This window comes from Gymnodraco acuticeps, unplaced genomic scaffold (assembly GCF_902827175.1).
Source record: "Gymnodraco acuticeps unplaced genomic scaffold, fGymAcu1.1, whole genome shotgun sequence".
In the NCBI taxonomy this organism is placed as follows: Eukaryota; Metazoa; Chordata; class Actinopteri; order Perciformes; family Bathydraconidae; genus Gymnodraco; species Gymnodraco acuticeps.
The window spans coordinates 64,825-92,342 of record NW_022989770.1 but is presented as its reverse complement, the minus strand read 5'-3'; the positions used below and the strand labels follow the sequence as shown (position 1 = coordinate 92,342).

Genomic DNA, 27,518 nt, shown 5'->3' with positions numbered 1-27,518 from the left:
GCACTCTGTCCGGGTGGCCGAGAGGATCCTGCAACTCTGGAGCCAGATCCTCTTCCCTGATGACAAAATACTTTTAAGGAGCTACGGACAGGGAAGAGCCAAGCCGGACCCAACAGACCCTTTCCCGGAGATCTACCTGAGCCCAGGGCTCGGAGAGCTGACCGGCCCCCTGCTCAAGGTCGCAAACCAAGGACAAATGACCATCCACACAGTTGACAAGAAAACAATATATATGATAAGATCCAATCTTCCTATTCCAATCCTAAAAAACTATTTTCCATCTTCTCCACCCTCTTGGACCCTCCAAAAGCTCCTCCCCCCTCCTCACTTCTGTCAAGCGACTTTGTTACCCACTTTGAAAAAAAGGTTAATGATATTCACTCTTCTTTTTCTGACTCACCTTTACTCACCGCTGGGTCACCAGACCCGTCCTTCCACCAACACACTTACCTCCTTTTCCCCTCTCTCTCCAAGTGAGGTTCTTACCCTCATTACCTCTGCCCGCCCTACCACCTGTCCTCTGGACCCTATCCCTTCAAACCTCCTTCAGACTATCGCTCCTGATATTCTACCGTTTCTCACCCATTTCATCAACACTTCTCTAACTTCTGGTCACTTTCCAAACAGTCTCAAGGAGGCAAGAGTAAACCCTCTCCTAAAGAAACCCACTCTCAACCCGTCTGATGTTATAAACTACAGGCCTGTCCTCTCTCCTCCCGTTCCTGTCTAAATCACTTGAACGCGCTGTCTTTAAACAACTCTCCTGTTATCTCAATCAGAACAACCTTCTGGATCCGCACCAGTCTGGTTTCAAGGCAGGTCACTCCACAGAAACTGCTCTCATTGCTGTCACGGAGGAACTGCACACTGCCAAACTGCATCCCTCTCCTCTGTCATCATCCTGTTGGACCTGTCTGCTGCATTCGACACGGTGAATCATCAGATCCTCCTTCGCACTCTCCAAAAACTTGGAGTTTCAGGCTCTGCACTTTCCCTCCTCACCTCATACCTGAAAGACCGTACCTACAGGGTGACTTGGAGAGGGTCTGAGTCCGACCCTTGTCAATTAACTACGGGGGTCCCTCAGGGCTCTGTTCTTGGTCCCCTCCTCTTCTCCCTGTACACAAACTCGCTCGGATCAGTCATTAGCCCGCATGGTTTTTCATACCACTGCTACGCTGATGACACCCAATTAATTCTGTCCTTTCCCCGCTCAGAGACCCAGGTCGTTGCACGCATCTCTGCTTGTCTAGCTGACATCTCTCAGTGGATGTCTGCTCACCACCTCAAGCTCAACCTTGACAAGACTGAGCTGCTCTTCCTCCCGGGAAAAGATTGTCCCACTCTTGACCTAACAATCAACATCGGCACCTCAGTTGTTTCCCCGACTCAGACTGCAAGGAATCTGGGTGTGACCCTAGATAACAACCTGTCCTTCACTGCAAACATCGCTGCTACAACCCGTTGCTGCAGATACATGCTTTACAATATCAGGAAGATACATCCCCAGCTGACTCAGAAAGCGACTCAGGTTCTGGTCCAGGCTCTCGTCATCTCACGCCTAGACTACTGCAACTCCCTCCTGGCTGGTCTACCTGCATGTGCCATCCGACCTCTGCAGCTCATCCAGAATGCAGCGGCTCGTCTGGTCTTCAACCTTCCTAAATTCTCCCACACCACTCCGCTCCTCCGCTCCCTTCACTGGCTTCCGGTAACTGCTAGAATCCACTTCAAGACACTGGTACTTGCTTACCATGCTGCGAATGGATCTGGCCCTTCGTACATCCAGGACATGGTTAAACTGTACACCCCAGCGTGTGCACTACGCTCTGCATCAGCCAAACGAGTCGTTGCGCCCTCGCTGCGAGGGGGACCCAAGTTCCCATCGGCGAAAACACGTGGGTTTGCTGTCCTGGCTCCAAGATGGTGGAATGAGCTCCCCATTGACATCAGGACGGCAGATAGCTTGCACATCTTCCGGCGCAAACTGAAAACTCATCTCTTTCGACTCCACTTCGAGCGTTAGAACTATTAACAAAGCACTTTTATACTAATAAAGGACTGGCTTATCTAAAGCCAGTTGAGTAGCACTTGAAATGTTTGGCTCTATGAAACCTGATGTACTTATATGATTCTGTTTTCTTCAAGGTTGTGTCTTCCTGGTCGAATGTACTTATTGTAAGTCGCTTTGGATAAAAGCGTCAGCTAAATGCAATGTAATGTAATGTAATGAACATTGTAAAGACGACCAACAAAAATGCACTGAAGGACAGGGCCTCCACTGTGTGGAGCACCAGACTGGGTAGAGGAAGCGGACCAGGCCCACAGTGGAGGATTTTATACAAACCTCCCATTAAAAAACGTACTGCCGACCTCCAGTGGAGAATTTTACACGTTGCCATCGCCTGTAATTCTTTTATCTCCATTATTAATCCTGCTGTTTTTAACAAGTGTCCATTTTGTGGTTTTAGAGAGACTGTTTTCCATGTTCTCACAGAGTGCAAGAGACACACAGGTTTCTTCTCTCTTTTAACATCGGTTTCTAGTCTTTTAGTATAGCTTTTACCCAGAGTGTTTTTATCATGGGTCCGTATAAAAAGACGAACAAGGAAAAGTGGCAGCTCCTGAATTACCTCTCTGGCGAAGCAAAAATGGCCATTTATTTAAGTAGAAAAAACAGGGTTGAAAATAAGAAAGGGGAAGAGGCAAAAGTGATCTGGCTGTGCAACATCAGAGCCAGACTCTGGCTGGAGCATCGTTTTTATAAACATATTGGAGACTTGGATGCTTTTAAACAGCGTTGGTGTTATGAATATATTGTGTGTTCTGTGGTGGATGAGGATTTGCACTTTGCACAAGTTTTTAAAACATAGGTTTTAATGTATTCAGTGATTCGTTTATTTTATTGCACAATGAAGCACTTTATTGATCGAATGTATAATTGATCATATGTAAATAAAGTGTTTTTGCAAAAAGTCTTCGTCTTCTTCTTCTTCCGGTTTTTTGACGGATTGCAAACAACTTTAAGGTGCATACCGCCACCTCCGGAGTCGGCTTGACTCGGTTTGCATTTATAAAGAATGCACACGTGTTTAATCGTTAATGTCAGATATGTACTAAGTAAATACATTTGTTCCTGCTCAAGATTAGATTCAACTTTTTTGTTATTGCACATATTACAGGTACTGAGACAACGAAATGCAGTTTAGCTTCTAACCAGGTGCAACAAGCAGTAAAGTGAAAAGTAATGTACACAATCTACAGAATAAAATATAGAATAAAGTGAATGATGAATAAACAGTGAGGGGTATGAATACACTAGATACACACAGTAGCCTGTGAGCAGTATGAACAGTGTGTATGAATATGCTAAGATATATAAAGTATGAAAACGGTAAGCAGTGCAAGTCTAGTATAAAATATATAGATATTAATTTCATGATGATAAACATTGTGGAACAATGATGAAAAATGTGAATGGAAGTGCGGTAAAACTGACACAAAACGACAACAAACTTTAGCCGAGCCAATGGGAGAGCTTCATCACCAGCACGTGGTAAAAACCACCAATGAGCGCTCAGCTCGAGATACCAGCGAGTCGTTTCCCATCAAGCATTTCACTTCCGCAGCCCGTGCAGAGGAACTGCGCCGCGCCTCGCTCTGTGTGAGGTGGTGCTTTGCTGATTGGGGGAAATGTAGGATATGGTGTGAGGAGTCGGTACACCTGCTAACATCAGAGGGAAGCATAGAGGTCATTACAAGCCACAAAACGCAACATATACTAAATGCAGCAGAGAACAGTATACCCAAAACAACAACCAAGGGTAGGAAGAAAGTGGTGCCATGGTGGAATGAGGAATGCAGCAGGGCTACTAAAGAGCGAAACCATGCACTTAGAGAATTAAAGAAACATGACACAAAATAATGTTATAGAGTATCAAAGGAAAAGGGCAGCTGCTCGAAGGACAGTAAAATACACACGAGAGAACATGGAGAGAATGGTGTTCTACCATTGGCAGAGGAGTAACATTAGGTGATGTCTGGTCCATGTTTCAGCAGATGAGTGGGAAAAGGAAATCCATTAAAATGCCAGCTTTGGTTGATGGGGAGAGGCTGGCAGTGACAGATAAAGAGAAGGCAGGTATGTTAGGAAGGACACTTGCAGCAGTACATAGTGGGGAGCATCTCAGTGATATCCATAGGCAGCAAAAACAGCAGTTACTAGCAGAGAATGAAAAGGAGAAGAGACAGGATAATAGGTCACCTCTGGATGTGGAATTAGTAAGAGTGAGTAATGACGTGGGAAAACATTGAAAATGAAAGAGATAATGGCAATAGTGTACTTTGACATTGAAAAGGCGTATGACTCTGTGTGGAGGGAGGGGTTACTGATCACTTTGAGGAGAATGGGTATTGGAGGGAGAATGTTCAATTGGGTAAGGGCCTTTTGAACAGACAGGACATTTAGAGTAAAGGTTGGAGCAGATATTTCCAATTATTTAGAAATAGAAAATGGTATCCCCCAAGGGAGTGCAGTCAGTCCAATATTATTCAACATCTTGATTAATGACATGTTGACATGCTTAGACACATGCATCCAATGGGCTTTACACGCAGATGATGGGGCTATGTGGATGAGGGGAAGACATGCCCCATACGTAATGGAGAAGCTAGAGCGATTAAAAAAGTGGAGAGGTGGTCATATAACTGGGGATTCAAAATGTCAGAAGGCAAGTCATGCTACATGGTATTTACAAACAAACACAAGATTGATGGCCAACAGCTAACACTATATCAGTGGTTCTCAACTCTCTCGGGACCCACTTTTTACTTGGTCAATAGATCGCGACCCGAAATTTTGAACCACTCAAATCTATTCAACAAAAAATCGTGCAGTAATATATACGCTTTTCAGCATACATTATTAATTAAAGTGAAGTACAGTGCATATATCCCTTATATCCCTTCACAGAACTAAAGTATGCTTTTAAATAAGGTTTAATGAGATGATGGAATCAAAGCTGAACTAACATAAAAAGGGTCGGGGGGGATTCTCCCCCAGGAGATTTTTTTAAATACTAACATGTAAACTACCCAGTCTGGTACACTCTGAGAAGAAAATAAATAAATCTATTGCTACCCGACATATTTATAATATGTTATGCCATTGTTTGTTTTTCACTTTGTTCTGACAGCTTGCTGCTCCACTCAGAGAGAAGAGTAAAGAGGAGAGAGTCTGTGTGACTTACTTTAAATTGTGGGTAAGGGTAGATAGCCCCCATTGTTCTGTGACCTGTAAATCATCAAACTGGTGGTCATATTTCATTATGTGTTCATTTGTATCTAAAGTTGTACCCGTGGATGTATAAAGAATAGTTCTACCGCAAAGTTATTCTCCGTGGGGACTTCCGGCAACACTCTTGATTCTTATTGGCCAGAAGACTCGAAGAAACATCAGCAAAGATGTTTTATTGAGAAGATGATCACTACGTGACAGAAGTTTTCAAAACCGTTCATGGTCTCCGGTACTTCCAATGCTACTGCATGCACAGCGTTAGAACATCGGGCCTTCAAAATAAAAGTTTGACTTTTTTCCCCCCAAAAAAAAGGAAATATTTTTTTGTTCTACTTTTTTTTCTTCACTCACATGTGCAATATTAGCAGAAAATCCACCTTGAAAGCTCAACTCCAATATGTATAGAAGAGGATCCGAACCAAACAATCAATAACATGTTACCTCTCATTTATCACATATGAAGAATTCATTTTCACAAATTGATTAAAGCCAATCTTAAAATGATGAAACAAACGCCTGTTTGAGACTCCTCAGTGCACACAAACACATAACCTGGAGAAATAAATAAATACGGATATGTTATTGATCACCCCTCGATGATGTTCTCTTGTTATGAAATGTGTTCTCATAAATGATGCGGTAAGCAGGAGGACAGAATTACGTCTAAACTGACGCCGTGTTGCATTTCTATAGGTTGTAGATACGAGCATGGTTTTATATACTATCACGTTTAATCATGTTTTATGCCGTTTGCCAAGACTTGATAAGTCGCTCGTAAAACACAGGAGGTATGGAAACTAAGAACACCATATGTGGTACATTTAACAGCTAATATAACACAACACATTAGTTGTATTTCCTTTAACTGGTGGATATAGGGTTGCTGCGGGGGGGGTTGAGACGCACAGGCTGCAGTGGAGACGCTGCGCACAGCTGATCGACAGCTGGAACACAAACCACCAAATACAAACACATAATTCAGATCCAGTCGTCATGACTCCACTCCGGAGGGATTCCCGATCACTTCTTACAGTCTCTCATCAAGGGGGGTGGGGGGGGGGGGGGGTCTCCTGTCCCCGGTACAAACACACTGCCTGAGGAAGGCTATGTGTATTCTTTTTGTCATGAATCTTTTTCGGACCACTTATTTATTTATGTTGGTGACGATCCGACCTCCATGCTGCTACTCTGGTTCAAACTGCATCCACCAAACAATATGATTTATCTCCACCTCCCCAAAATAACCAGAATCTGACACGGTGTGAGATGTATTTTTTAGCTTTTCTGTCGTCATTTCCTGCGATCTCCTTCATGCAGTCAGTCAGAATGAATGAATGAATGAATGAATGGGCGTTTCTTTGACTATTCATAGGCAAATATGGGCGTTACGTGAAGCCCGCAAAAGCTGCGCCGCATTTAAAGGGAAACCGGTGTAGGAGGTGCCGTACGCAAGTCCTGTGCCGGTACGCAGTCTTTTATGAATCGGAAAGTGTTGGTGCGTATTTATTTGCTTTGTCCTACGTAAGCAACCTTCCCACGCCAATCCTACGCCAGGCTTAATAAATGAGGCCACTGGTGAATACACAGACTATACAGAGATGCTGTTTGAGAAACCAATATGATTTTGGAAAATTGCACAAATTAAATCTATTCTAGCAGACCTCAACAATGGAAATATGATCAGTAGAAATGGCCATGATATGGGACCTTTAACATTTCTGGGTATTTTCATTGAGACTTACGTTCACATTTAGAATTAATTTCAACTTAATAGAGCGGTGCAGGAATGAGTCCTAAAACCAGGAAGTGAGTCAGCATTTCTCCACTTCCTGTTCCCTGGTCTCAGAGCCAATGGGATCTCTCCATAGGGTTTAGGAAACTATCTGAACTAAGGTCTGTGGTTGAGACGCATTGAAGAGACGGATCACGTTTCGTTCTAGGACATTAAATCCATCAGCAGTGACCCTCTGGTGATTTCTGAAGAGTTGACGTCTCTGAAAAGCGATGGTTGTTACCAAGTGGCTGAACAGGACTACAGAAGTCGTGGAGGCCGTTGTACGTCATTACGCCGAACACGTAAACACTCCTCTAAGTTAGTTTCTGTTCTGCTTGAAAGCAAGTCCCTGCCTCCTGCAGACTGTTCAAACAAACGCTTCAACTCGTTCCATTTAGAATCTGTGTGTTTGAATATGGATCTGAAGTTGGCGTGACGTTGAAGTCGTGCTGCTGTAATAATAATAATAATAATAATGCATTTTATTTATATAGCGCTTTTCACAACTCAAAGACGCTTTACAGTATGAGGGAGGGTAGACAGACAAGGACAGGCAAACAAGTAAGTATAGTAAAATAAAAAATAAAATAAAAATAAAATAAAAAGGCAGTCAAGGGGAAGTTGATTGAGAGGGGGGGGCTTATGGGTAGACAGAGTTGAAAAGATGTGTTTTGAGGCGGGACTGAAAGACTGTGAGGGACTCAGAGTCAAGGAGATCTTGGGGGAAGGGATTCCAGAGCCTAGGAGCTGCCACTGAGAAGGCTCTGTCCCCAAAGCTGCAGAGTGTGGATGTGGGAATGGATAGGAGTCCGGCTGCGGTGGATCTGAGGGACCGTGGGGGTTGATAAGCAGTGAGAAGGTTTGTGAGATAAGGGGGGGCCAGATGGTAGAGTGCTTTGTAGGTGAGGACCAGAACTTTGTAGTTGATGCGATGGGAGACAGGAAGCCAGTGGAGGTCTTTGAGGACTGGGGTGATGTGATGCCATGGTTTGGTATGCGAGAGGAGACGTGCAGCTGCATTTTGAACCCGTTGGAGTCTGTTGAGGGATGTAGTGCTGATGCCGTAAAGAAGTGAGTTGCAGTAGTCGAGGCGGGAGGAAATGAAGGCATGGATTAGTCGTTCGGCTGCGGGGCGGGTGAGAGAGGGTAGGATTTTTGCAATATTGCAGAGGTGGAAAAATGAGGTTTTGACTGTTTGGCGGATGTGAGGTTCGAGGGAGAGGGTGGGGTCAAAGATTACGCCAAGGTGGCGTGCCTGATTGGATGGGGAAACAATGGTGCCGTCGATGGTGAGAGTATGTTAGTGACCTTGCTGAGGGTGGATTTGGAGCCGATTAGGAGGAGTTCTGTTTTGTTGCTGTTCAGTTTGAGGAGGTTATGTTGCATCCAAGTTTTAATAGCTGTCAGACAGGAATCGATGTGGGTAAGGGGTGGGTTATGGAGGGATTTGGTGCTGAGGTACTTCCTTTATAGCATAACGTTAGCATTTTGCTTCTGGACATTAGATTTATGATTCCAACATTATAAAAGTAGGGAAGACATGTGGAGATTATCCGGCTGAACAAAACGTGCATTTATCAAACAGGGTCGTTTTCCACAGACCTTATTTCCAGCTATTTTCCTAAATCCTATGGAGAAATCCTATTGCTTTTTGTGGAGGGAACCAGCAGCTTCCTTCAGGGTAAATACGTCCTCCCTGCACCGCTCTATAGCGCAGCCCTAATTGAAACTCCCCAGGTTTATCTAAATAGGATTTTCTTTGAGACTCACCTTCACATTTTGGGAGTGCAGGCTCCCACAGTTCGTTGATCCCACAGATTATGGTGGCAGAATTTGTCATCCTGTACCCCTCGTTGCACTTGAACGTGACGGTAGCCTTGTAAGTGTAGGGGCCCCGCGACCCCGAATCCCAATGACCGAACCCAACAACTGGCTCCTTACAATCTACCTCTGAAAGAACATCAAAATACACAGGAAGGAAATTCAGAAAAATGTCCAAAAACAACTGATTTAGAGTAAATTAGAGTCAGAGCTGAGATGCAATGGGAACATGTTAAATGAAGTGAAGTGAATAAAAGTGTCTTCATGTCTTAAAGCTGCTGAGTAGGGATGGGTATCGAGAACCGGTACTAAGTCAGTACCGGTAGCCGATTGGACGGTATCGGTATACCGTTAAGCCGCTGGACAAACGGTGCTGCTATCGGTATATGAATTACGCTACTTCCTTAGATGAAACAATTCTGGTTGGTTGGGAACCCTCATCCTGTGTGACATATCCGGTTTGAGTACCCCTCTGATTGGCCACTGTGAATGCCACTCGTCATCTCTCCTAACAGCGCTCTTGTTGTTGTGAGACTCCCGGGGGCAGACGCAACATCTTGCAAGAAACAGCGTCTCAAGGCTTCTTAACATTGAACAACCTATTCATATGTCATACCCACTTAACGGGAAGAAACTCAGCTAACAGACGATATTATCCACTTTTGAAAAGTATCGATAAGAGTATCGAAAAATACCGGTACCGATAAAAAAAACGAAACCCATCCCTACTGCTGAGTCATATGTTGCTCCTCAAACAACAAATAAATCCAGAGGTTTCTTTACTTCCTCTACAGAGAAAAGGAAAAGAAACAAAAATCTCAGTTTCAGTGTCAGACCCACCGGACATCCATCCCGTAATTAAGCTGTCTCTGCCGCCTGACGTCATTATTCAGTTTCTGACGAGCAGGAATATTGTTTTCTGGCATCACTTTAACATTTTACAGGGAAAACCTGCATTTTGGTTTGAGGGTGCACGGCGAGAGTAAGAGGGTGCAGACATCCAATAAAAGGATCAAATAAAGATATTAATATAAACATAAGATGTTTAACCTGTTTAGCCCTGAGCCTGTGTTCCAGGTCTCAGGCTCGAAAATGACATTCTCAGAACAAAGGACCATATCTTCTAAAAGGGGAAAATTAATAATCTTTTTTCTCAAAGCAATGATAAACCTGTGAGTTGGACGTAGAAGAGTCAGAATCAATATAGAATTTTTTTATTTGAAAGTAAATTCAGATTGAACATAGTAAAACATTTTTAATTATAGTGTCCATAAAGCATTACTTATAGTGAAACCACCCTTGAATGATGGTAAGGTAGACTAAAAGCTTTAGGAATCCAAACTATAACATATAATAAGTACCCTGTATCAAGATTGATTCAAAACAAGTGACATTTGACCTTTTTAGAGAGATTTAGAAGAAAAAAAAAACACCACGGTGGATTTGACGGTCGATTGACATCTCTTTTTAACCGTTAGAGCCAATAGAAATGAAGGGGAAGTTCCTCAAATCCATCTAAACATTACCCATTGGTGAATGAGTGATGCATAGCCAGAATGCCCCAAACCGGAAGCTGTCATACACTCATGCAGCTATATATGAAAACTCAGTTTTTGCCATAAATATGATGATGGATTATCAGTAATCATCCAAAGTGACAGACACATTGGATTAACCTATGTGTTAGGGAATAATTCTTCCTTACTCCTAAGATATTTAACCTTTCTGTGTGTTGACGTTTACGACCAACCCTGACTCTGTTATCTCCCGTAAGGAATGTGCTAATGCAGTCATATGTTGATATTTCTCAGTCTATGACTAGTCAACTCTCGGACACAGAGCCTAAGAGTCAGACAAGTGATTGAGTGTCTCCAGATGTTGGGGATATCTCCAGTGTTCCCAGCTGTTGATTAACTCTCTGTAAACTAGTTAAAAGGTCTATCGAGAGAGAGACTGGGCAGAATTGATGTGGCAACTCTCCGGGCAGTCAGAACCTCTGGCTGCTGTGACTTGTGATGTGAAATTCTCCGGCCGATACTTGTAATAAAACACCAGTGTTTGACATCAAAGCTCCAACTCTCCTCGTGTCTCTCTGAGTCCTGACTCTCCATTGCTGCAGAAGTTTCCCTTACACTATGGATTAACCTTCAGCGTTTTTATCGTTTTAATGCCATTGAACACGACTTTTGATCAGAATAACAGCAAAGGTAAGACTATTTCCCGTTTTTAGCTCCGTTAAGCTACGTGTTGTGATGTCTGTGTTTGCTTCCCCTGTCGCTCAGTGATGATACTAATACCTATAGAATCAGTGGAATCTGATATCTTGCTTGTGCAGATCCGATTAGTAATAAAGTATTTCTACCGTGAGTTCTGTGCTAAGCGTGTTAGCATTTTTTCGCTCAGCGCTCATTTAGACGCTTCTAGTGAAAATTGTGTTTTGTTTAGGTAAAAATGGTTCATATCGTCAGTTAGCTGAGTTTCTAACCGTTAAGTGGGTATGACACATGAATAGGTTTTTAAATGAGCAGGACAGAGACTTCGATCCGTTCAGGGTGAAAGGTTCAGGACAGGAGAACAGGATCACCTCTCTGTATTCATACGCATCTTTGACCGGATAGAAGCTGCCGATGGTCGGAGTCTTCGGAGGATGACAGTACATCACTGAAACATTCAATACATGGGAAGAGACGGAGAGTTTCTATGTTACAAACTCAGTAATCACATAGCAGATGCAAATACGCTAGAAACATTAGTATATTATCCAGGGGAACCAACTCAGATATCATTTTGCGCCAGCCTCTGAGATCTGGGACCTGATGTTAGTAGTCATTTACAGGGATGGTAAAAGTATCCTTAACTCAAGTAGAAGTACAGATACTCGTGTTTAAAGATATTCTGGTGAAAGTAGAAGTACTGACTAAACTTCTTTACTCAAGTGAAAGTAAAGAGGCTTTGAAATGTACTTCAGTAGAAAGTACCCATAACTAGCAGCTGTTTTAAAGAGTACCTGACCTCCCTTTATATTAATAGAACAATAATGTCATTGTTAGCTAATGAATGTTTCCATGCTGAACAACGGCAACATGACAACGTTTCCATTGGTCCCTCTTCTTTAGAGAAGACCAGGAAATGATGGATACACGGATCGTGTTCAAATCAATAGGCACGCAATGACTCTAAAGAATAATGATCACGCATCAAACACACATTCAGACTAAAGGAACCAGCTGTTTGGGAAATGAGAGAAGTAGAAAGTACAAGGTATTTGAGTTCAACATGTAAGAAGTAGAAAGTACAGGTATTTGAGTTCAACATGTAAGAAGTAGAAAGTACAGGTATTTGAGTTCAACATGTAAGAAGTAGAAAGTACAGGTATTTGGGTTCAACATGTAAGAAGTAGAAAGTACAGGTATTTGAGTTCAACATGTAAGAAGTAGAAAGTACAGGTATTTGGGTTCAACATGTAAGAAGTAGAAAGTACAGGTATTTGTGTTCAACATGTGAGAAGTAGAAAGTACAGGTATTTGAGTTCAACATGTAAGAAGTAGAAAGTACAGGTATTTGAGTTCAACATGTAAGAAGTAGAAAGTAAAGGTATTTGAGTTCAACATGTAAGAAGTAGAAAGTACAGGTATTTGGGTTCAACATGTAAGAAGTAGAAAGTACAGGTATTTGAGTTCAACATGTAAGAAGTAGAAAGTACAGGTATTTGAGTTCAACATGTAAGAAGTAGAAAGTACAGGTATTTGAGTTCAACATGTAAGAAGTAGAAGTACAGGTATTTGGGTTCAACATGTAAGAAGTAGAAAGTACAGGTATTTGAGTTCAACATGTAAGAAGTAGAAAGTACAGGTATTTGGGTTTAAGGCGAGACACGGCAGGCAAAAACATCGTTTTTCAAGTACTGGTCAATTTTGAGATTTTGTGCTATTTTGATTCCACAACATGTTTTCTTTCAGGCTTTTGGAAGGAAAACGTACAAAATACACATTTAAGTGTTTATTTTACTATAGTTTCTCTATTTGCGTCTGTAGATTTCTCCTAAATTCACCAAAAGTTAGCATTCTAACGTAACATAAAGTACTGCGACCGCTGTGTGCACCATGTCAACAGAGGTATCGCTGGAAAGCTGTGTCTCTCCTGCACAATCGCATCGGATCCAAATATGGTCATTTCCTTTGTATCAGCAACCAATCGTGAAAGCACAAAGGGGTCTTAAACCAAGAAACGAAATCTCATTGGCTGGTGTCAATTTCTGACAACGTGATTCGTTCAGATGCGTCACGTGGTGTGCTAAAACACTTCCTGGTTAGCTTTCCGCTAGAAATTGAAATCTCAAAATGGCAAAAGAACGGCGAAAAAAACGTTCACAGAGAAGACAACAACAATTGTCACTTGCACGAAGCAAGGTTATACAAAAAACAAATGACCCCGAACATGAAATACCTTCACAGAGTGCGTCGAGGCGCAAGCTGTCATCCAAAGAACAGGAGGGTTTAGCTAGCGCCTCACTGCAATCTTTAAAGGTCGTTTTCTCAAAATGAGTTTTTTTCTCCTACTCTGAGTTCGAAATTTCAACTTCAGTAGCACGTACATACACTAAACCTTCCAGTTATATTCCTATCAATATTATGAAGGCTTTTACAGAAGGGTTTGTTCATATATCATTCATAGCCTGAATTATACAACATTGTATACCTAAAAACATGGCGAAAATGGATATTTTTGGGCTGTGGACAGTATTTTCTGATTTATGGAGTGATAAAAAGAGATATCCAATATCCCTTCTGAAAAAGCCTTAGATACTAATATGACTACAAAATGAAACGAGCATTTTGAACCTGGCTTTATCCAAAGTTCAGATTTCGATTCCTGAAATGTGTTAAAATATGTGCATATTTAATGAGATATGGATAATTTGCATATTTAAACATGCTATAAGACAGCCCTCGTTGCGTGCAATATTAGCAGAAAATCCACGTTGAAAGCTCAACTCCAATCCAACCATTGAGCAGTAAACAGATCAAACATCCCAGAATAATCATTGATCACCCTAACGAGACAGATATTGAAATGGCCTCTACCTGTGGGCTTCGTGGTGGATTCAGGACTTTTAGTGGTGGTGGTTGTATCTGCTGGTACCGCTGCAAAATATAATACATTATAATAATTAGTGCAAATATCACAAATAATCAGGGTTGCCCTCGACTCAACATTTCTCTAGTCGCCCGATTGTCGTCAATTCGGGCATTTAGTCGACTAATCGTCTCACGTTTATGAAACATTATGATTATTAATATGTTTTTTTTGTCCTCCCAAAATGGTTTCAGTTTCAAAGGCTGATAAAGAATGTTATTATAACAGCATGGTACGTTGTGCTTCATATAAAACACAAAATAAAACTGTAATAATGAACCTTTGAAATATAAATTAAATACCAACACCTTCTCTAAATAATTTGGATTAAGGGCAAAACTAGTCTCTTAAAAAGTGGGGCATCTTCCTGATTGTGAGGAACCACAGAGGAAATAAAGAAAATCCCCAAAGCTCCATGTATCTGAACAGGAAACCACAGAGCGTGCTTCTGGACTAAAGGTGGACTCATGTTCAGACTAAGGCTGCACGACATGGAGGAAATGAACTGTTGGGGATTATTTTTGATTTATATTGCAATATAATATATATGTATAGAAGAGGATCCGAACCAAACAATCAATAAAATGTTACCTCTCATTTATCATATATGAAGAATTCATTTTCACAAATTGATTAAAGCCAATCTTAAAATGATGAAACAAACGCCTGTTTGAGACTCCTCAGTGCACACAAACACATAACCTGGAGAAATAAATAAATACGGATATGTTATTGATCACCCCTCGATGATGTTCTCTTGTTATGAAATGTGTTCTCATAAATGATGATAAGCAGGAGGACAGAATTACGTCTAAACTGACGCCGTGTTGCATTTCTATAGGTTGTAGATACAAGCATGGTTTTATATACTATCACGTTTAATCATGTTTTATGCCGTTTGCCAAGACTTGATAAGTCGCTCGTAAAACACAGGAGGTATGGAAACTAAGAACACCATATGTGGTACATTTAACAGCTAATATAACACAACACATTAGTTGTATTTCCTTTAACTGGTGGATATAGGGTTGCTGCAGTGGAGACGCTGCGCACAGCTGATCGACAGCTGGAACACAAACCACCAAATACAAAAACATAATTCAGATCCAGTCGTCATGACTCCACTCCGGAGGGATTCCCGATCACTTCTTACAGTCTCTCATCAAGGCGGGGTCTCCTGTCCCCGGTACCAACACACTGCCTGAGGAAGGCTATGTGTATTCTTTTTGTCATTAACCTTTTTCGGACCACTTATTTATTTATGTTGGTGACGATCCGACCTCCATGCTGCTACTCTGGTTCAAACTGCATCCACCAAACAATATGATTTATCTCCACCTCCCCAAAATAACCAGAATCTGACACGGTGTGAGATGTCTTTTTTAGCTGTTCTGTCGTCATTTCCTGCGATCTCCTTCATGCAGTCAGTCAGAATGAATGAATGAATGAATGAATGGGCGTTTCTTTGACTATTCATAGGCAAATATGGGCGTTACGTGAAGCCCGCAAAAGCTGCGCCGCATTTAAAGGGAAACCGGTGTAGGAGGTGCCGTACGCAAGTCCTGTGCCGGTACGCAGTCTTTTATGAATCGGAAAGTGTTGGTGCGTATTTATTTGCTTTGTCCTACGTAAGCAACCTTCCCACGCCAATCCTACGCAAGGCTTAATAAATGAGGCCCCTGGTGAATACACAGACTATACAGAGATGCTGTTTGAGAAACCAATGTGATTTTGGAAAATTGCACAAATTAAATCTATTCTAGCAGACCTCAACAATGGAAATATGATCAGTAGAAATGGCCATGATATGGGACCTTTAACATTTCTGGGTATTTTCATTGAGACTTACGTTCACATTTAGAATTAATTTCAACTTAATAGAGCGGTGCAGGAATGAGTCCTAAAACCAGGAAGTGAGTCAGCATTTCTCCACTTCCTGTTCCCTGGTCTCAGAGCCAATGGGATCTCTCCATAGGGTTTAGGAAACTATCTGAACTAAGGTCTGTGGTTGAGACGCATTGAAGAGACGGATCACGTTTCGTTCTAGGACATTAAATCCATCAGCAGTGACCCCTCTGGTGATTTCTGAAGAGTTGACGTCTCTGAAAAGCGATGGTTGTTACCAAGTGGCTGAACAGGACTACAGAAGTCGTGGAGGCCGTTGTACGTCATTACGCCGAACACGTAAACACTCCTCTAAGTTAGTTTCTGTTCTGCTTGAAAGCAAGTCCCTGCCTCCTGCAGACTGTTCAAACAAACGCTTCAACTCGTTCCATTTAGAATCTGTGTGTTTGAATATGGATCTGAAGTTGGCGTGACGTTGAAGTCGTGCTGCTGTAATAATAATAATAATAATAATGCATTTTATTTATATAGCGCTTTTCACAACTCAAAGACGCTTTACAGTATGAGGGAGGGTAGACAGACAAGGACAGGCAAACAAGTAAGTATAGTAAAATAAAAATAAAATAAAAATAAAATAAAAAGGCAGTCAAGGGGAAGTTGATTGAGAGGGGGGGGCTTATGGGTAGACAGAGTTGAAAAGATGTGTTTTGAGGCGGGACTGAAAGACTGTGAGGGACTCAGAGTCAAGGAGATCTTGGGGGAAGGGATTCCAGAGCCTAGGAGCTGCCACTGAGAAGGCTCTGTCCCCAAAGCTGCAGAGTGTGGATGTGGGAATGGATAGGAGTCCGGCTGCGGTGGATCTGAGGGACCGTGGGGGTTGATAAGCAGTGAGAAGGTTTGTGAGATAAGGGGGGGGCCAGATGGTAGAGTGCTTTGTAGGTGAGGACCAGAACTTTGTAGTTGATGCGATGGGAGACAGGAAGCCAGTGGAGGTCTTTGAGGACTGGGGTGATGTGATGCCATGGTTTGGTATGCGAGAGGAGACGTGCAGCTGCATTTTGAACCCGTTGGAGTCTGTTGAGGGATGTAGTGCTGATGCCGTAAAGAAGTGAGTTGCAGTAGTCGAGGCGGGAGGAAATGAAGGCATGGATTAGTCGTTCGGCTGCGGGGCGGGTGAGAGAGGGTAGGATTTTGCAATATTGCAGATGGTGGAAAAAATGAGGTTTTGACTGTTTGGCGGATGTGAGGTTCGAGGGAGAGGGTGGGGTCAAAGATTACGCCAAGGTGGCGTGCCTGATTGGATGGGGAAACAATGGTGCCGTCGATGGTGAGAGTATGTTAGTGACCTTGCTGAGGGTGGATTTGGAGCCGATTAGGAGGAGTTCTGTTTTGTTGCTGTTCAGTTTGAGGAGGTTATGTTGCATCCAAGTTTTAATAGCTGTCAGACAGGAATCGATGTGGGTAAGGGGTGGGTTATGGAGGGATTTGGTGCTGAGGTACTTCCTTTATAGCATAACGTTAGCATTTTGCTTCTGGACATTAGATTTATGATTCCAACATTATAAAAGTAGGGAAGACATGTGGAGATTATCCGGCTGAACAAAACGTGCATTTATCAAACAGGGTCGTTTTCCACAGACCTTATTTCTAGCTATTTTCCTAAATCCTCTGGAGGAATCCTATTGCTTTTTGTGGAGGGAACCAGCAGCTTCCTTCAGGGTAAATACGTCCTCCCTGCACCGCTCTATAGCGCAGCCCTAATTGAAACTCCCCAGGTTTATCTAAATAGGATTTTCTTTGAGACTCACCTTCACATTTTGGGAGTGCAGGCTCCCACAGTTCGTTGATCCCACAGATTATGGTGGCAGAATTTGTCATCCTGTACCCCTCGTTGCACTTGAACGTGACGGTAGCCTTGTAAGTGTAGGGGCCCCGCGACCCCGAATCCCAATGACCGAACTCAACAACTGGCTCCTTACAATCTACCTCTGAAAGAACATCAAAATACACAGGAAGGAAATTCAGAAAAATGTCCAAAAACAACTGATTTAGAGTAAATTAGAGTCAGAGCTGAGATTCAATGGGAATATGTTAAATGAAGTGAAGTGAATAAAAGTGTCTTCATGTCTTAAAGCTGCTGAGTAGGGATGGGTATCGAGAACCGGTACTAAGTCAGTACCGGTAGCCGATTGGACGGTATCGGTATACCGTTAAGCCGCTGGACAAACGGTGCTGCTATCGGTATATGAATTACGCTACTTCCTTAGATGAAACAATTCTGGTTGGTTGGGAACCCTCATCCTGTGTGACATATCCGGTTTGAGTACCCCTCTGATTGGCCACTGTGAATGCCACTCGTCATCTCTCCTAACAGCGCTCTTGTTGTTGTGAGACTCCCGGGGGCAGACGCAACATCTTGCAAGAAACAGCGTCTCAAGGCTTCTTAACATTGAACAACCTATTCATATGTCATACCCACTTAACGGGAAGAAACTCAGCTAACAGACGATATTATCCACTTTTGAAAAGTATCGATAAGAGTATCGAAAAATACCGGTACCGATAAAAAAAACGAAACCCATCCCTACTGCTGAGTCATATGTTGCTCCTCAAACAACAAATAAATCCAGAGGTTTCTTTACTTCCTCTACAGAGAAAAGGAAAAGAAACAAAAATCTCAGTTTCAGTGTCAGACCCACCGGACATCCATCCCGTAATTAAGCTGTCTCTGCCGCCTGACGTCATTATTCAGTTTCTGACGAGCAGGAATATTGTTTTCTGGCATCACTTTAACATTTTACAGGGAAAACCTGCATTTTGGTTTGAGGGTGCACGGCGAGAGTAAGAGGGTGCAGACATCCAATAAAAGGATCAAATAAAGATATTAATATAAACATAAGATGTTTAACCTGTTTAGCCCTGAGCCTGTGTTCCAGGTCTCAGGCTCGAAAATGACATTCTCAGAACAAAGGACCATATCTTCTAAAAGGGGAAAATTAATAATCTTTTTTCTCAAAGCAATGATAAACCTGTGAGTTGGACGTAGAAGAGTCAGAATCAATATAGAATTTTTTTATTTGAAAGTAAATTCAGATTGAACATAGTAAAAAAATGTTAATTATAGTGTCCATAAAGCATTACTTATAGTGAAACCACCCTTGAATGATGGTAAGGTAGACTAAAAGCTTTAGGAATCCAAACTATAACATATAATAAGTACCCTGTATCAAGATTGATTCAAAACAAGTGACATTTGACCTTTTTAGAGAGATTTAGAAAAAAAAAAACCACCACGGTGGATTTGACGGTCGATTGACATCTCTTTTTAAACCGTTAGAGCCAATAGAAATGAAGGGGAAGTTCCTCAAATCCATCTAAACATTACCCATTGGTGAATGAGTGATGCATAGCCAGAATGCCCCAAACCGGAAGCTGTCATACACTCATGCAGCTATATATGAAAACTCAGTTTTTGCCATAAATATGATGATGGATTATCAGTAATCATCCAAAGTGACAGACACATTGGATTAACCTATGTGTTAGGGAATAATTCTTCCTTACTCCTAAGATATTTAACCTTTCTGTGTGTTGACGTTTACGACCAACCCTGACTCTGTTATCTCCCGTAAGGAATGTGCTAATGCAGTCATATGTTGATATTTCTCAGTCTATGACTAGTCAACTCTCGGACACAGAGCCTAAGAGTCAGACAAGTGATTGAGTGTCTCCAGATGTTGGGGATATCTCCAGTGTTCCCAGCTGTTGATTAACTCTCTGTAAACTAGTTAAAAGGTCTATCGAGAGAGAGACTGGGCAGAATTGATGTGGCAACTCTCCGGGCAGTCAGAACCTCTGGCTGCTGTGACTTGTGATGTGAAATTCTCCGGCCGATACTTGTAATAAAACACCAGTGTTTGACATCAAAGCTCCAACTCTCCTCGTGTCTCTCTGAGTCCTGACTCTCCATTGCTGCAGAAGTTTCCCTTACACTATGGATTAACCTTCAGCGTTTTTATCGTTTTAATGCCATTGAACACGACTTTTGATCAGAATAACAGCAAAGGTAAGACTATTTCCCGTTTTTAGCTCCGTTAAGCTACGTGTTGTGATGTCTGTGTTTGCTTCCCCTGTCGCTCAGTGATGATACTAATACCTATAGAATCAGTGGAATCTGATATCTTGCTTGTGCAGATCCGATTAGTAATAAAGTATTTCTACCGTGAGTTCTGTGCTAAGCGTGTTAGCATTTTTTTCGCTCAGCGCTCATTTAGACGCTTCTAGTGAAAATTGTGTTTTGTTTAGGTAAAAATGGTTCATATCGTCAGTTAGCTGAGTTTCTAACCGTTAAGTGGGTATGACACATGAATAGGTTTTTAAATGAGCAGGACAGAGACTTCGATCCGTTCAGGGTGAAAGGTTCAGGACAGGAGAACAGGATCACCTCTCTGTATTCATACGCATCTTTGACCGGATAGAAGCTGCCGATGGTCGGAGTCTTCGGAGGATGACAGTACATCACTGAAACATTCAATACATGGGAAGAGACGGAGAGTTTCTATGTTACAAACTCAGTAATCACATAGCAGATGCAAATACGCTAGAACATTAGTATATTATCCAGGGGAACCAACTCAGATATCATTTTGCGCCAGCCTCTGAGATCTGGGACCTGATGTTAGTAGTCATTTACAGGGATGGTAAAAGTATCCTTAACTCAAGTAGAAGTACAGATACTCGTGTTTAAAGATATTCTGGTGAAAGTAGAAGTACTGACTAAACTTCTTTACTCAAGTGAAAGTAAAGAGGCTTTGAAATGTACTTCAGTAGAAAGTACCCATAACTAGCAGCTGTTTTAAAGAGTACCTGACCTCCCTTTATATTAATAGAACAATAATGTCATTGTTAGCTAATGAATGTTTCCATGCTGAACAACGGCAACATGACAACGTTTCCATTGGTCCCTCTTCTTTAGAGAAGACCAGGAAATGATGGATACACGGATCGTGTTCAAATCAATAGGCACGCAATGACTCTAAAGAATAATGATCACGCATCAAACACACATTCAGACTAAAGGAACCAGCTGTTTGGGAAATGAGAGAAGTAGAAAGTACAAGTATTTGAGTTCAACATGTAAGAAGTAGAAAGTACAGGTATTTGAGTTCAACATGTAAGAAGTAGAAAGTACAGGTATTTGAGTTCAACATGTAAGAAGTAGAAAGTACAGGTATTTGGGTTCAACATGTAAGAAGTAGAAAGTACAGGTATTTGAGTTCAACATGTAAGAAGTAGAAAGTACAGGTATTTGAGTTCAACATGTAAGAAGTAGAAAGTACAGGTATTTGGGTTCAACATGTAAGAAGTAGAAAGTACAGGTATTTGTGTTCAACATGTGAGAAGTAGAAAGTACAGGTATTTGAGTTCAACATGTAAGAAGTAGAAAGTACAGGTTACATGTAAGAAGTAGAAAGTAAAGGTATTTGAGTTCAACATGTAAGAAGTAGAAAGTACAGGTATTTGGGTTCAACATGTAAGAAGTAGAAAGTACAGGTATTTGAGTTCAACATGTAAGAAGTAGAAAGTACAGGTATTTGAGTTCAACATGTAAGAAGTAGAAAGTACAGGTATTTGGGTTCAACATGTAAGAAGTAGAAAGTACAGGTATTTGAGTTCAACATGTAAGAAGTAGAAAGTACAGGTATTTGGGTTTAAGGCGAGACACGGCAGGCAAAAACATCGTTTTTCAAGTACTGGTCAATTTTGAGATTTTGTGCTATTTTGATTCCACAACGTGTTTCTTTCAGGCTTTTGGAAGGAAAACGTACAAAATACACATTTAAGTGTTATTTTACTATAGTTTCTCTATTTGCGTCTGTAGATTTCTCCTAAATTCACCAAAGTTAGCATTCTAACGTAACATAAAGTACTGCGACCGCTGTGTGCACCATGTCAACAGAGGTATCGCTGGAAAGCTGTGTCTCTCCTGCACAATCGCATCGGATCCAAATATGGTCATTTCCTTTGTATCAGCAACCAATCGTGAAAGCACAAAGGGGTCTTAAACCAAGAAACGAAATCTCATTGGCTGGTGTCAATTTCTGACAACGTGATTCGTTCAGATGCGTCACGTGGTGTGCTAAAACACTTCCTGGTTAGCTTTCCGCTAGAAATTGAAATCTCAAAATGGCAAAAGAACGGCGAAAAAAAACGTTCACAGAGAAGACAACAACAATTGTCACTTGCACGAAGCAAGGTTATACAAAAAACAAATGACCCCGAACATGAAATACCTTCACAGAGTGCGTCGAGGCGCAAGCTGTCATCCAAAGAACAGGAGGGTTTAGCTAGCGCCTCACTGCAATCTTTAAAGGTCGTTTTTCTCAAAATGAGTTTTTTCTCCTACTCTGAGTTCGAAATTTCAACTTCAGTAGCACGTACATACACTAAACCTTCCAGTTATATTCCTATCAATATTATGAAGGCTTTTACAGAAGGGTTTGTTCATATATCATTCATAGCCTGAATTATACAACATTGTATACCTAAAAACATGGCGAAAATGGATATTTTTGGGCTGTGGACAGTATTTTCTGATTTATGGAGTGATAAAAAGAGATATCCAATATCCCTTCTGAAAAAGCCTTAGATACTAATATGACTACAAAATGAAACGAGCATTTTGAACCTGGCTTTATCCAAAGTTCAGATTTCGATTCCTGAAATGTGTTAAAATATGTGCATATTTAATGAGATATGGATAATTTGCATATTTAAACATGCTATAAGACAGCCCTCGTTGCGTGCAATATTAGCAGAAAATCCACGTTGAAAGCTCAACTCCAATCCAACCATTGAGCAGTAAACAGATCAAACATCCCAGAATAATCATTGATCACCCTAACGAGACAGATATTGAAATGGCCTCTACCTGTGGGCTTCGTGGTGGATTCAGGACTTTTAGTGGTGGTGGTTGTATCTGCTGGTACCCGCTGCAAAATATAATACATTATAATAATTAGTGCAAATATCACAAATAATCAGGGTTGCCCTCGACTCAACATTTCTCTAGTCGCCCGATTGTCGTCAATTCGGGCATTTAGTCGACTAATCGTCTCACGTTTATGAAACATTATGATTATTAATATGTTTTTTTTGTCCTCCCAAAATGGTTTCAGTTTCAAAGGCTGATAAAGAATGTTATTATAACAGCATGGTACGTTGTGCTTCATATAAAACACAAAATAAAACTGTAATAATGAACCTTTGAAATATAAATTAAATACCAACACCTTCTCTAAATAATTTGGATTAAGGGCAAAACTAGTCTCTTAAAAAGTGGGGCATCTTCCTGATTGTGAGGAACCACAGAGGAAATAAAGAAAATCCCCAAAGCTCCATGTATCTGAACAGGAAACCACAGAGCGTGCTTCTGGACTAAAGGTGGACTCATGTTCAGACTAAGGCTGCACGACATGGAGGAAATTAACTGTTGGGGATTATTTTTGATTTATATTGCAATATAATATATATGTATAGAAGAGGATCCGAACCAAACAATCAATAAAATGTTACCTCTCATTTATCATATATGAAGAATTCATTTTCACAAATTGATTAAAGCCAATCTTAAAATGATGAAAGAAACGCCTGTTTGAGACTCCTCAGTGCACACAAACACATAACCTGGAGAAATAAATAAATACGGATATGTTATTGATCACCCCTCGATGATGTTCTCTTGTTATGAAATGTGTTCTCATAAATGATGATAAGCAGGAGGACAGAATTACGTCTAAACTGACGCCGTGTTGCATTTCTATAGGTTGTAGATACAAGCATGGTTTTATATACTATCACGTTTAATCATGTTTTATGCCGTTTGCCAAGACTTGATAAGTCGCTCGTAAAACACAGGAGGTATGGAAACTAAGAACACCATATGTGGTACATTTAACAGCTAATATAACACAACACATTAGTTGTATTTCCTTTAACTGGTGGATATAGGGTTGCTGCAGTGGAGACGCTGCGCACAGCTGATCGACAGCTGGAACACAAACCACCAAGTACAAAAACATAATTCAGATCCAGTCGTCATGACTCCACTCCGGAGGGATTCCCGATCACTTCTTACAGTCTCTCATCAAGGCGGGGTCTCCTGTCCCCGGTACCAACACACTGCCTGAGGAAGGCTATGTGTATTCTTTTTGTCATTAACCTTTTTCGGACCACTTATTTATTTATGTTGGTGACGATCCGACCTCCATGCTGCTACTCTGGTTCAAACTGCATCCACCAAACAATATGATTTATCTCCACCTCCCCAAAATAACCAGAATCTGACACGGTGTGAGATGTCTTTTTTAGCTGTTCTGTCGTCATTTCCTGCGATCTCCTTCATGCAGTCAGTCAGAATGAATGAATGAATGAATGAATGGGCGGTTCTTTGACTATTCATAGGCAAATATGGGCGTTACGTGAAGCCCGCAAAAGCTGCGCCGCATTTAAAGGGAAACCGGTGTAGGAGGTGCCGTACGCAAGTCCTGTGCCGGTACGCAGTCTTTTATGAATCGGAAAGTGTTGGTGCGTATTTATTTGCTTTGTCCTACGTAAGCAACCTTCCCACGCCAATCCTACGCAAGGCTTAATAAATGAGGCCCCTGGTGAATACACAGACTATACAGAGATGCTGTTTGAGAAACCAATGTGATTTTGGAAAATTGCACAAATTAAATCTATTCTAGCAGACCTCAACAATGGAAATATGATCAGTAGAAATGGCCATGATATGGGACCTTTAACATTTCTGGGTATTTTCATTGAGACTTACGTTCACATTTAGAATTAATTTCAACTTAATAGAGTGGTGCAGGAATGAGTCCTAAAACCAGGAAGTGAGTCAGCATTTCTCCACTTCCTGTTCCCTCGTCTCAGAGCCAATGGGATCTCTCCATAGGGTTTTGGAAACTATCTGAACTAAGGTCTGTGGTTGAGACGCATTGAAGAGACGGATCACGTTTCGTTCTAGGACATTAAATCCATCAGCAGTGACCCCTCTGGTGATTTCTGAAGAGTTGACGTGCTCTGAGAAAGCGATGGTTGTTACCAAGTGGCTGAACAGGACTACAGAAGTCGTGGAGGCCGTTGTACGTCATTACGCCGAACACGTAAACACTCCTCTAAGTTAGTTTCTGTTCTGCTTGAAAGCAAGTCCCTGCCTCCTGCAGACTGTTCAAACAAAACGCTTCAACTCGTTCCATTTAGAATCTTGTGTGTTTGAATATGGATCTGAAGTTGGCGTGACGTTGAAGTCGTGCTGCTGTAATAATAATAATAATAATAATGCATTTTATTTATATAGCGCTTTTCACAACTCAAAGACGCTTTACAGTATGAGGGAGGGTAGACAGACAAGGACAGGCAAACAAGTAAGTATAGTAAAATTAAAAATTAAAATAAAAATAAAATAAAAAGGCAGTCAAGGGGAAGTTGATTGAGAGGGGGGGGCTTATGGGTAGACAGAGTTGAAAAGATGTGTTTTGAGGCGGGACTGAAAAACTGTGAGGGACTCAGAGTCACGGAGATCTTGGGGGAGAGGGATTCCAGAGCCTAGGAGCTGCCACTGAGAAGGCTCTGTCCCCAAAGCTGCAGAGTGTGGATGTGGGAATGGATAGGAGTCCGGCTGCGGTGGATCTGAGGGACCGTGGGGGTTGATAAGCAGTGAGAAAGGTTTGTGAGATAAGAGGGGGGCCAGATGGTAGGAGTGCTTTGTAGGTGAGGACCAGAACTTTGTAGTTGATGCGATGGGAGACAGGAAGCCAGTGGAGGTCTTTGAGGACTGGGGTGATGTGATGCCATGGTTTGGTATGCGAGAGGAGACGTGCAGCTGCATTTTGAACCCGTTGGAGTCTGTTGAGGGATGTAGTGCTGATGCCGTAAAGAAGTGAGTTGCAGTAGTCGAGGCGGGAGGAAATGAAGGCATGGATTAGTCGTTCGGCTGCGGGGCGGGTGAGAGAGGGTAGGATTTTTGCAATATTGCAGAGGTGGAAAAATGAGGTTTTGACTGTTTGACGGATGTGAGGTTCGAGGGAGAGGGTGGGGTCAAAGATTACGCCAAGGTTGCGTGCCTGATTGGAGGGGGAAACAATGGTGCCGTCGATGGTGAGAGTTATGTTAGTGACCTTGCTGAGGGTGGATTTGGAGCCGATTAGGAGGAGTTCTGTTTTGTTGCTGTTCAGTTTGAGGAGGTTATGTTGCATCCAAGTTTTAATAGCTGTCAGACAGGAATCGATGTGGGTAAGGGGTGGGTCATGGAGGGATTTGGTGCTGAGGTACTTCCTTTATAGCATAACGTTAGCATTTTGCTTCTGGACATTAGATTTATGATTCCAACATTATAAAAGTAGGGAAGACATGTGGAGATTATCCGGCTGAACAAAACGTGCATTTATCAAACAGGGTCGTTTTCCACAGACCTTATTTCCAGCTATTTTCCTAAATCCTATGGAGAAATCCTATTGCTTTTTGTGGAGGGAACCAGCAGCTTCCTTCAGGGTAAATACGTCCTCCCTGCACCGCTCTATAGCGCAGCCCTAATTGAAACTCCCCAGGTTTATCTAAATAGGATTTTCTTTGAGACTCACCTTCACATTTTGGGAGTGCAGGCTCCCACAGTTCGTTGATCCCACAGATTATGGTGGCAGAATTTGTCATCCTGTACCCCTCGTTGCACTTGAACGTGACGGTAGCCTTGTAAGTGTAGGGGCCCCGCGACCCCGAATCCCAATGACCGAACCTCAACAACTGGCTCCTTACAATCTACCTCTGAAAGAACATCAAAATACACAGGAAGGAAATTCAGAAAAATGTCCAAAAACAACTGATTTAGAGTAAATTAGAGTCAGAGCTGAGATGCAATGGGAACATGTTAAATGAAGTGAAGTGAATAAAAGTGTCTTCATGTCTTAAAGCTGCTGAGTAGGGATGGGTATCGAGAACCGGTACTAAGTCAGTACCGGTAGCCGATTGGACGGTATCGGTATACCGTTAAGCCGCTGGACAAACGGTGCTGCTATCGGTATATGAATTACGCTACTTCCTTAGATGAAACAATTCTGGTTGGTTGGGAACCCTCATCCTGTGTGACATATCCGGTTTGAGTACCCCTCTGATTGGCCACTGTGATGCCACTCGTCATCTCTCCTAACAGCGCTCTTGTTGTTGTGAGACTCCCGGGGGCAGACGCAACATCTTGCAAGAAACAGCGTCTCAAGGCTTCTTAACATTGAACAACCTATTCATATGTCATACCCACTTAACGGGAAGAAAACTCAGCTAACAGACGATATTATCCACTTTTGAAAAGTATCGATAGAGTATCGAAAAATACCGGGTACCGATAAAAAAAAAGAAACCCATCCCTACTGCTGAGTCATATGTTGCTCCTCAAACAACAAATAAATCCAGAGGTTTCTTTACTTCCTCTACAGAGAAAAGGAAAAAGAAACAAAAATCTCAGTTTCAGTGTCAGACCCACCGGACATCCATCCCGTAATTAAGCTGTCTCTGCCGCCTGACGTCATTATTCAGTTTCTGACGAGCAGGAATATTGTTTTCTGGCATCACTTTAACATTTTACAGGGA

The 27,518-nt window shown here is 41.9% G+C and overlaps 1 protein-coding gene across 4 annotated transcripts in view; it reads right to left on the bottom strand.

Annotated features, from left to right (window-relative positions):
• Positions 1-3,392: 3,392 nt before the first annotated feature.
• LOC117548410 (membrane cofactor protein-like) overlaps positions 3,393-27,518 on the bottom strand; it is a 43,855-nt gene continuing 19,729 nt past the window's right edge. Inside the window, exons 7-9 of one of the 4 annotated variants that reach the window (XM_034219707.1) lie at positions 13,976-14,035; positions 8,841-9,020; positions 3,393-3,727 (exon numbers count right to left, since the gene is read on the bottom strand). In XM_034219707.1, the coding sequence (XP_034075598.1) occupies positions 3,618-3,727; positions 8,841-9,020; positions 13,976-14,035 (350 nt within the window). In that variant the 3' untranslated portion in view covers positions 3,393-3,617. Of the gene's footprint in view, positions 3,728-8,676; positions 9,021-13,975; positions 14,036-27,518 lie in introns of those variants that run through there. The other 3 variants (XM_034219716.1, XM_034219724.1, XM_034219699.1) reach the window with 3 other exon arrangements.